Consider the following 10,321-nt stretch of genomic DNA (forward strand, 5'->3'; position numbering starts at 1 on the left):
CCATCTCGAAAGCAAAGCCAATCCCATGCTGGTCCCCAGCACATCACCATTTCAGCCTCCTCTCCCCATGCCCAGTCTCCTCTGAAGACCTCCCTCGGAAGGCAAGGAGAGGAACTGGACGTTGCTCTGGGCGGGGTTCCCCAAATGCTGCTGGCCATAAAAAAATATTTCTTAAAGATTAATGCGCATCTCTTGCCAAGAAGATGAGTCTTTCCAAGGAAAAACTTTTTTTAAAGATATGCTTATTGGAAAGCAACATGCTGCTGCGATGGTTTGCTGGCTGAAGGGACTCCTCTCTTCTCCTCCCAGCTATTTTAACCCCTGGCTCCAGATAATTTTGGCTACTTAATGGGAATGTGGAAGTCTTTTCTCTTTCCCTAAACAGAACAACACAGAACATTTTCTACAGAAACCTCATGACAAAGCTTCCTAGTTGCTGTAGAGGCAGAAAGGTTCTTGGATTAATCATCAGAACAGCAAGGAATTAAGAAACCTGGGGAGATAAATGCACCAGGGTTTTGTTAAATAGATACTTAAAAAAAAATAATCCAGACCTACTTTATTTCAAGCCCCTCAGAAGCTGAGAGAATTTGGTGCATCTGGCTGCAGCTGCCACTTCACTTCTGTAATTTAATCTCATTGAGGTGCATGATGTCAAATAATTACCTTAATGAAGACTCTAATGGGAGAAGAGAGGAAAATAATAGAGATACTTTGAAGAAACGAAGCTGCAAATTTGCTTTGTTTTTAACCTGGCACTGATTTGGCTCCCCCTCCTCTGGCTCTTGCCCTTACAGAGGTGTCTGATCTACCTCTCTTTCAAAACTAACGTTTCAGATGCTGCCCCAGTGATGGAGTTTCGCATCTTGGATACAATACCATAGTTTCTGAGTTTGAAACAACCCAACAGATAAAACCAGCTCTTGGTTCAGGCAAGTCCAGCCCTCCAAGTCCTGCTATTTCCCTGTTCCCTGCAGAGCGCTGACACAAAGGTCAAGTTCCTGTCTACCACTGTTGAAGTTCTCCAGGACGCTGGTGTAGATTAGAATCATGGAATCATTTCAGTTGGAAAAGACCTTTAAGATCATCGAGTCCAACCATTAACCCAGCACTGCCAAGGCCACCACTAAACCATGTCCCCAAGCACCACATCTCCAGGGCCTGACTGCACTTTCCGTGAAGAAGTTTTTCCTAACATCCAACCTAAACCTGCCCTGGCGCAGCTTGAGGCCATTCCCTCTCATCTTATCACTTGTTATTTGGGAAAAGAGACCAACACCCAAACTGAACTTTATTGGCTGCTCTCATCCTCTTCTGAGGCCCTTCAGCTATTTTATTTATATTTTATTTTGAAAAGCCCTTGTGAATTGATTTAATAAAGGCCTCACGTGTTGATTTCCACCATCACCCATGCCCAGGACGTGCATCCCATGATCATATTGGTCCTGAATTTATTTCAGTGGGCTGAAATGACACTTTCTTACATGAATGAACTATCTTCTAAAGGCTAATATTTACCCAGTCTACCCAGGTTTCTGTGTATGAAACCTGAAAGAAAAAAATCCCGGAAAATTAGATTAGTCAAATGAGTTTCCTTTCTTGTTGCCTAAAGGGATAACTTGAGAAAGAAAGGAAGCATGAAGTTCTAGCATGGATGTGGTGGGGGAGGTCAGTGAGCTCTTCCCCCACCCGATTTCCACATATTTCCCAGTTAGCCTTGCCTAATGCTGTGCATATCCTCCACATCGCGTGAGCTGTATCTCCCACCATTCCTGGAACAGATGACTCCAGACCTTCTAGATTAAAAAAAAAAGGGGAAGTAAACTTAGCCCATTTTTCTCAAATTAATGCAAAATGTGACATTTCACCTTTCTTTTTTTTTTTGGCAAATATTTTTCCCCAGATTCCAAACGTTTCTCTGACTCCGGAAAATTCAATGCGTCATCCTATTGCAGAATCCTGTGCCTGGCCACTGCCACAGGTCTCAGGCGTTCCCTGTATTTCCAAAATACTCTTAGCTTCTCATCAGTTTTGCTCCTCCTTCTGCTTTCTGGACAGCTTCTTGTAGAGGTAAAGCGCTCGCTCCTCCTCCCAGCTCTCGAAGAAGGACCCTGCGATTTTTCTGCAGAGGCGATGTGCATAAGTTTCCAGGAATACGGTGGCGTAGAGGATGCAGAAGAGCAGCCCCACGACGAGCAGCACAGAGGGGTTGGGAGGCGTCGGGGGGCTGATCCCGCAGCGGGCAGAGTTGAAGGTCAGATAATGGTGGTAGCTTCTGTCAAAGTCCTGAAATGGTAATTCTTCGTGACGAAGCTGTAAAAGTTTCAGAAGAAAGGGCAGGATCCCTATTTTAGCCTGAAGTAAAGAGAGTTAAAAGTTAAATGGGGTACGAACAAACCAAAATCAACTGGTTACTACAGAAACGTCAGCCTGGGGGTGTGCAACCACTGTTACAGCTTGCTTGGGTGCATTAAGAGGAGGACATTGAAGCGCATATACACTGCAGGCTGAGCGAGAGTAACAGCGTGATGCGTAGGCGCCGAGTACTCAACACGGTGAGACCCAGTCCTGTCTGTCACCTCTATCTGCTGTTAGAGATCATCACGGGCATTCGCTGTGTGAGATTTACAATGAAAGGCATAATACAGACAGCAGTATTAGTGGCTGCATATTTGAATATTAGAGGGTTTTTTCTAAGCCCTGATTATTTTACTGTAAATCAATCATAAGCAGGTATCTGCGCTAAGGAAGCGCGGGGCTGGGGAGGGAGGCAGGCTGCCTGGTAGAAGAGGAAAGCTAAAAAATATACCAGAATTAGTCCAGATAAAGGATATTAAAATAGATAGAAACCGAGGGGGCTTGTGAAAAGGATTGCACAGGGTGACAACAAAGCCAGCGAGCAGGGCTTTCTCCTTAAAGAAGGGCAGTGCAATAAGATGAGGAGACGTGCGTTTGTCTGCTTCCCCCTTCCTTGTGCGCTTGCGGCAGGGCGACAGCGCCGCAGGAATGCCCGTTCCTCCACCCTGCCTAGGGAAGGGACCTGGAGGCGCGGGCATGTCTGACTGCCACGTGCTAGCAGCGTCTTTGCAGCACGAGGCACTATTTACTCCTCTCCTCGCTCCCAAGGGGCTGTAATTTGGAGCAGGTACATGCTGCTATTTGAGGCACTGGAAGGAGCAACTGAGGTTGTGCCTCCACCTCCTGCCTCGCAAGCCTGTTACGCTGCCCGTCCAGCTGGCTGCCGGGGAGGGAAGGAGGGATTGTGTAAATAAGGGCTCAAAGACTGCAATCCCCACCGCCGCCTCCCACGGTGCAATACGCAGTGGGGTCCCCACGCGGGGAAGGAGAGGGGACCCCAGCGCTTACGCTGTATTTGATGCTGAGAGCGACGGGCACCACGGAGAACTGAGCTGCCTTTCTCACCGCCGTGTCTGCCACGCTGAAGGCAAAGTGGTCCATTGCCACGACCACCAGCATCAGCATCAGGGCCACGGTGAGGAGCATGGCTTGCACGAGGCACAGCATCACTTCTTCCCGGGACAGCTTCAAGCCTGTCGGTCGAAGGAGGTTTTTGGATGAGCCCACCAGCAGATGAGCTGCTTTTCTGTCCACAGCTAAACGCTCCAGCTTCTTGGTGATATAAAAATTGTCAAAGCGGAGGTTGGTGAGATAATTTTTCAAATACCAGGTGGACTCAAAACAGAGATAGAGCATGGAGAAGCCAGCAACCAATTTGTTGCCTACTCGTACAGAGTCTTTGACCAGCACCTCAACAGCCAGAAAGTCCTTCCCAATTTTCTCACCAGCAAGCTGCATTTGTTGGTAAATCAAGGAGCTGTTCTTAAGCAATGAAAACTGAAAATGTCCATTCATAGGCCTATAAATATTAACGGAATGAACGGTTTCTTGGATTGCATCCCCAAACTCCCAGGAAGCCGTCTCTAGCAGAGCAGTTGAGTTCAAAAGACTCTCAGCGGAATTCTTGCAGATGCACTTAATAACCTGCAGTATGGTTTTAATGTTGCTTAGGATGTTGGGCATTACGTTAACCACTACTATCATGACGCAGGTTGACAAGAGAAGCTTCCGGCCTTGCTTGGTACCTAACGTAGGCATGATCATACTGAAGACACAACGGGCAGGATGCACCACGAAAAGGGCCAGGAGAAGGAGCAGACTGAAGGAGACGGCCATTGCAACGGAGAGATGCCAGGAGTACTCCAGCGAAGCAAACATCCAGTTGTAAAAGAGGCCTCCTATCACTGCCGTAGCGCAGGAACACTGCAGAAACAAGGTCCACAGCTCCCTGCCGTTTGCTGGGACAGGCTTGGAGTAAACCAACCATAGGTCTGCCGCGGTCCTGTGCACCTTTGGGAACAGAAAGTCTTCACAGTAGACACGGGCTCTCATCCTGTGCAAGGAACAAATACCTGGGTGTTAGCAGAGGAAGTACAGAAATGCGCTAATTAGAGGGCTTTCTCGAGATGATCACTCGCAGGTCTCTATAACGTCCTTCTCCGAGTGCCTCCACTCTTCTCTACCTCTCTGCTAACCGGAGTAGCTGGGACAGAGATCTTCCCTGGAAGCACACAGGACAGGGATGTTCAAGGCATTTCTTGAAAGATCAAATACCAAGTACAGTGCGACTGCTCTTCCTCTAATACAAGCGCAGAAAAGCATTGCATTATTCTATAAAAATCATAATAAAGGCCTTCAGAGGGGTCAACTCCTTAGCAGCGGCTAAGAGTGGCTTTAGTGGTTATTTAGAGGATGCTGGAGGGAGAAAGAGGAGGCTCCTGGCTGCTGTGGAAATCCCTAGACCAGCTCTGTAATTACAAGGTGTTCAATGGATAAGAGGCAGCTGAGTGGGAGTTTCTGATCTCCCTGCCTCCTAAGAGGAGACCAGACAAAAATCTTCAGGTTCAAGAGTGACAAATACAGAACTGATCAGAGAAAACAGTTGCACACTGAAGCTCCTGTGCCAGAGGAAATCTCCAAGGATAAGAATTTGGCCACTGCAGACAAAATGAAATGTCCCATAAAGCTATTTAAATGTCTAATGAAAACAAACATGTGGGAAGGAATATAATTTCTCAGGCCTCACATCTGGAGTGACTCTCCAGAGACCAGAAAACCTGGTGGGGAGAAGGAGCTTCTCCCCAGGACTAAACCCTGCCAGGCGATCCCTGTCTCCCCCAGCCCGACAGCAGCCTCAGTTATCCTTTGAGAGAGAATTTTGACCAGCAAAGGAGGTTTTTCCAGTGGAAAAAGGCCATTCAGCAGCTACCAAGACAGAGGGAAGGAGAGGGATTAAAGCAGACACTACGTACCCAGCGGCAGAGAGGTGCCCCAGTCTTGCTTGAAAACTCTCCATGCTCCAGTGCCTCGGAGAGCTCCTGGATGCAGCTGCTGGGAGAGCCAGGGTAGGAAACCAAGGCAGCCGGCACCAGAGAGCCAGGACTCAAAAGAAAACAGACATTTTAAGGCAATTCAGATCAGCAACACTGGTAATTCCTGAAGCGAGCGGGCAAACCTGGTGCGTGAAGCACAGGGAATAACCCCACTACAGGACAGAGCCGGGATGCGCAGCGCTGCTTGGGCTTTACGCTTCTGACCTTCCTGTTAGAGCAGAGAAGGCTTATTTTCATGACACATAGCTGAAAAAACATGAGTCAGTGACATATGGGCTGACGAAGATGGAACAAGCACCACGTGGAAGATGGGGTGTCACCATCCCTTGTGGGGAAATCGTCTGTCTCATCCCAGCTGACTTCTCCTTCCACTGCCCACCAGCGAGCAGCAAGGTTGGGATCTCTCTCCGAGAGAAGGGGAGCTTTTCCTCTTTCAGATATCAGTCATGGCACAAAGGGCATGGCAGGATCCAGCAAACCACATGCTGATAATTGTTCGTCTTTTCTGGCAGGCTGCTGCTCCCTGCTGAAACCATGAGCTTGTGCGCAGGGTACACAAACTGCTTAAAGGCTCATCTCATAGTCCTAGCAGGGGAAGATGAAGCTTCAAGCTTGAACCCTTCCCATTTTCCTACAGCCAGCAAATCCATTGCAAAGAAAGCCCTGCCACAGGCAGGATTCCCAAAGCGCTGAGAAGCTCCCAGGTGTACAAGCCAGGACGCGTGGCCCCCATGGGACCGACTCACCTGACCCCTGGGATGTGCAGGGCACAGAGCTCCAGCCACCAAACCCACTCACCGGGAGATGAGGACCAGCCCGTGGTGTTTGCTCCTCAGCGGTTTCCGAAGAGGATTCCTCCTCCTCCGATCGGCTGGCACACAAGAATCGCATACCACCGCTGCCTACCCCCTTGCACTGAGCTCATGGGTTACAGGAGCCTTCCCTGGCTCCCACCAAACCTGCCGCGAGTTGAGCCGAGCCCTTCCGCCGGGTGGGAACCTCCAGGCCCCCAGGATGTTCTCATGCTCCCCCGGGCGGGTGAGGGCAAAGGGCTGGAGGTCAGCCCTGTCCCGGCCTCTCCCGGGGACGGAGCTCTCCGGCAAGCGGTGGGAGAGCAGCACCTTCCCCAGGGGACATGGCCAGAGCCCACGGCAGCGGCAGTCGTTGGAGAACAAGCAATCACGAGCACAAGCGGGCAGAGCAAACCTCTGCCTGCTTCCTCAGCCCTTCCCACAGCTACCAGGCGAGGTCCTTTCCACCCTCGCTGCTCCACTCGACAATTCTGCTTTTTTCCTAGAGTTTTGCTTTTTCCCAAGTGGCTGGGAGAGCAAAGGTTTGCTCCTGGAGCCCTGGAGCAGACACCGAATGAGAAACGCTGACTGGCTCCAGCTGGGAAGAGGCACCAGCCAGGCGGGCAAGAAGGAAAGCACCATTTGCTTGGAGCATCCCTAGCAATTGCTCTCACAATTCAATTGGCAGACTATAAAGGACCACCCCAAAAGGCCCACAGCTGTATTCTGCAAAATTCATCAGGTTCTCCTTAGTCGTTATTCTGAGATTAAATATCTTTCGTGCTGTATTTCTGAGCTAACTGATTTCATCTGCCCCCAGGACCCCATCCAGGCTAAGCAGGTAGCTCTCTGGGCCGCAAAAAAAATGTTAGCAATAAAGAACAAAAAAAACCTGAAGTCCACAACATAGCGATGAGTGTTTTCTGAACCTGCTGCATCACCTGGCAAAGGGGAGCTGGTCTGGGGGGAGCTGTGCTTCACCAGTAACTCCAGGCAGGACCAAGGAGTGTTTGCATGCAAAGCCAAACCTGGATTTTTCCTTTGGCTCAACTCAAAATTGATCTCTGCAGGCTGGACTATCCTAAATCCAGGACATAATGAACAAGCTTGCTTTGCCAAAAATAAAATCAATTAAAAGTGTGTGTGTGTTTATGCAGATACACAAAGAACGGTGGGCGAAGGCTGGGGAGCAGGACACGGGCAGGACCGTGCATCTCAGCAAAGCAACTGTGACATCTTGCGGTCAGATTCTGCTAAAGTACCTCCAGGTCTGTGCTCATTTCAGCTCAGAAACTCAAGTTTGTGGGTGGGAGAGTTTTAAGGAAAACCGAGGAAGCGAAGGAGAAAGGGGAGGCTGGCGAGGCGGTGGTGGGGATGCGAACGCTGGGTCCCCTCGGGACGCTCCGAGGTGCCTTCTCCCACCCTCTGTCACTGGGGATCCTGGCGCCCAGCTCCCAGGTCACGTAAAGGGGCTTTGCTTTCTTGACACGTTCCAGTCTCTATAGAGCTCAAGCTCTAAAATTTTCTAACATCCCTGATTTAGACTTTTTAGCACTACTGTAGGAGACAGAGACCCACATCCCTGGAACCAGCTTGCTGTAACTGTAGGAAGACAACAGAGGGCTTCATTGGTATCACAGCCAGAAAGCATAGCCTGGCTTTGATCAGGGACAGGGACTGAGCTCGTACCCACCAGGACACAGATTTTTAAATCCCTTTCTGCTTCGCAGCCTGCAGCACTCACAGCGGGTCTCAGGGCAGCCCGAGCAAGAGTCTCTTGCCAGGACGTCTGCAAGGTCAACCTGTAGGGACAGGGTAACCGGGGGGGTGATGGTGATGGGAGGGGGTGCAACGCAGAGGGGCAGCGTGTCACAGGCAGAGCGTGGGGTGCATGAACTACACAGCTTAAGAAAATGACAGGGTAAAGAAGATGAATGGAGGGCTAAACCCAGGATGATTTACGGCTGAAGATATTTCTCCATGGCAATACCATCAGGACCTCTTGATCACGTTATTCTGCCAAGTCAAGAAACTGAGGGTGTGGGAAAGATTAGCCCATTAGTGGTGATTCTTTGTTTGTTAAAATCACATGCAAATGAACAACTTAGGGTGATACAGAGCCAGGTCATGTCTTAGGTTCTTTAACTATAGAAATATAGAAAAATCCCAGCAATATCCTTTCACTGACTGATGGGGGATAAATGTGATGAGGGAACCAAGGCTATCTAACCTGCAATAGCTGAATTTCCCCCATCGTGCCAGGCTTTCATTCCTCCTAGGAATCTTTCCCTTCCTCTCCTGAACTTCCAGCATTGTTGCCGGGTGCAAATCATAGAATGGAATCATAGAATAGAATCATAGAATCATTAAGGTTGGAAAAGACCCTTAAGATCATCAAGTCCAACCATTAACCTATCACTGCCAAGTCCACCACTAAACCATGTCCTCGAGCACCACGTCTGCCCATCTTTTAAATCCCTCCAGGGATGGGGACTCAGCCCCTGCCCTGGGCAGCCTGGGCCAGGGCCTGACAGCCCTTTCCATGAAGAAGTTTTCCCTAATACCCAACCCAAACCTGCCCTGGCGCAGCTTGAGGCCGGTCCCTCTCGTCCCATCGCTTGTTCCTGGGGAGAAGAGACCGACCCCCCCGGCTCCAGCCTCCTTTCAGGCAGTTGCAGAGAGCGATGAGGGCTCCCCTCAGCCTCCTCCTCTCCAGGCTGAGCCCCCCCAGCTCCCCCAGCCGCTCCTCCCCAGCCTTGGGCTCCAGCCCCTGCCCCAGCCTCGCTGCCCTGCTCTGGCCACGCTCCAGCCCCTCCATGGCCGCCTTGGGGTGCGGGGCCCAGCGCTGAGCACAGGATTCGAGGGGCGGCCTCACCAGTGCCCAGCGCAGGGGGACGATCCCTGCCCTGGTCCTGCTGGCCACACTGTTCCTGATCCAAGCCAGGATGCCATTGGCCCTCTTGGCCACCTGGGCACACTGCTGGCTCATGTTCAACGGCTGTCGCCCAGCACCCCCAGGCCCTTTCCCACTGGGCAGCTCCCAGCCGCTCCTCCCCACGCCTGCAGCGGTGCCTGGGGTTGTTGTGCCCCCAGTGCAGGACCCGGCATCAGCTGAGCCCAGCCCCAGAATCACTCGTCCCTGCAAAGACCAGTACAGCAGCTCCTCTGTGCGAACAGTTTGTAAAGCAACTCGAATGCTCCTGGGATAAAAGATACTACAAAATGCTTTCCTACTGTAAATAAACCAGAATGATTTTCCTCCAAGTGTCTCAGGAGAACGTGTGGCTGTTGATCTGGGATTGGATGGGGAACATCAAAGGAGCAAAGCAGAGATATTCGGGCTGTTGAATTTCAATGGGTGAGCAGCGTTTCCTGCTCATTAAAATTCACAAGCAGGCTGCTAATGCGAAAGGCTTTTGTGAAGGGCGGTGGATTTTTACATTCCTAGAGAAACGCTGCACAGGCAGGCAAAGTTCCTCCAAAATAACACAGTGGAAGTTACAGAAGGTTAGTACAGCACTTGCAATGCCCTTTCCCCGGAATTTTATATCTCTACTCACATCAGACACCCTTCAAGAATAACAAGGTTGAGTTACCATTAAAACTTGTTTTTGGCAAATTTTAGTACCAGCAGCAGCAAATGGAATGAGAAATTATTCACGCAGATCAGTTCACACCTGAACCCCAGAAATACTAAATCTTAAAATCTCTGTTTAAAAAAAATTCAAAAATCAAGCATGTCAAACTAGTCCTGCCCTCACAGGTGCCTCGATATGAAAAAGCAGAATTAGGTAATGCTGTCGCCCACACGCCTTAAACCAGATCCTCTGGGGAGCCCTGGGAAGCGCGGAGGCTGCCGATAGAGCTGGCAGAAGCCAGGTCTTTGACTAAAGCAGAGGTTTAGGTTCCAGGTGCTCCTCGCACCTTTCCCAGGTCTGCCAAGGCCCCGTTGCGTGACCGTGGGTAAGTCACTGGTCCCCTCTCCGCCTCGGTTTCCCATGTTGGCACAGAGATGATAAACCTTCCCTATATTTATGAAATACCTTCTGCTCTCTGGACAGACAGTGCCACAGACGTGCCAGGAGGTTGGGAGTGATTTTTGGGGACTTCTACACAAAC

The 10,321-nt window shown here is 50.3% G+C and overlaps 1 protein-coding gene across 1 annotated transcript; it reads right to left on the reverse strand.

Moving 5' to 3' along the window:
* Window positions 1–1,781: 1,781 nt before the first annotated feature.
* On the reverse strand, window positions 1,782–6,434 carry OCSTAMP (osteoclast stimulatory transmembrane protein). The gene is made up of 4 exons (XM_087750140.1): window positions 6,210–6,434; window positions 5,331–5,460; window positions 3,367–4,411; window positions 1,782–2,355 (listed from the first exon to the last, which is right to left on the reverse strand). Exons 2-4 carry the CDS (start codon window positions 5,372–5,374, stop codon window positions 2,026–2,028), a joined length of 1,419 nt encoding a protein of 472 aa, XP_087606266.1. The 5' UTR covers window positions 5,375–5,460; window positions 6,210–6,434; the 3' UTR covers window positions 1,782–2,025.
* Between the last annotated feature and the right edge of the window lie 3,887 nt (window positions 6,435–10,321).

Source organism: Nipponia nippon, unplaced genomic scaffold (genome assembly GCF_047370975.1).
Source record: "Nipponia nippon isolate SJK-2023a ecotype South Korea unplaced genomic scaffold, ASM4737097v1 scaffold_13, whole genome shotgun sequence".
Classification (NCBI taxonomy): Eukaryota; Metazoa; Chordata; class Aves; order Pelecaniformes; family Threskiornithidae; genus Nipponia; species Nipponia nippon.

Coding starts and splice junctions, on each gene's coding strand:
- OCSTAMP (XM_087750140.1), bottom strand. CDS start 5,374: ATGGAGAGTTTTCAAGCAAGACTGGGGCACCTCTCTGCCGCTGG. Junction 4,412..5,330: donor GGGCACCTCTCTGCCGCTGG/GTACGTAGTGTC, acceptor TTCCTTGCACAG/GATGAGAGCCCGTGTCTACT. Junction 2,356..3,366: donor CTCTCAGCATCAAATACAGC/GTAAGCGCTGGG, acceptor TCTTTACTTCAG/GCTAAAATAGGGATCCTGCC.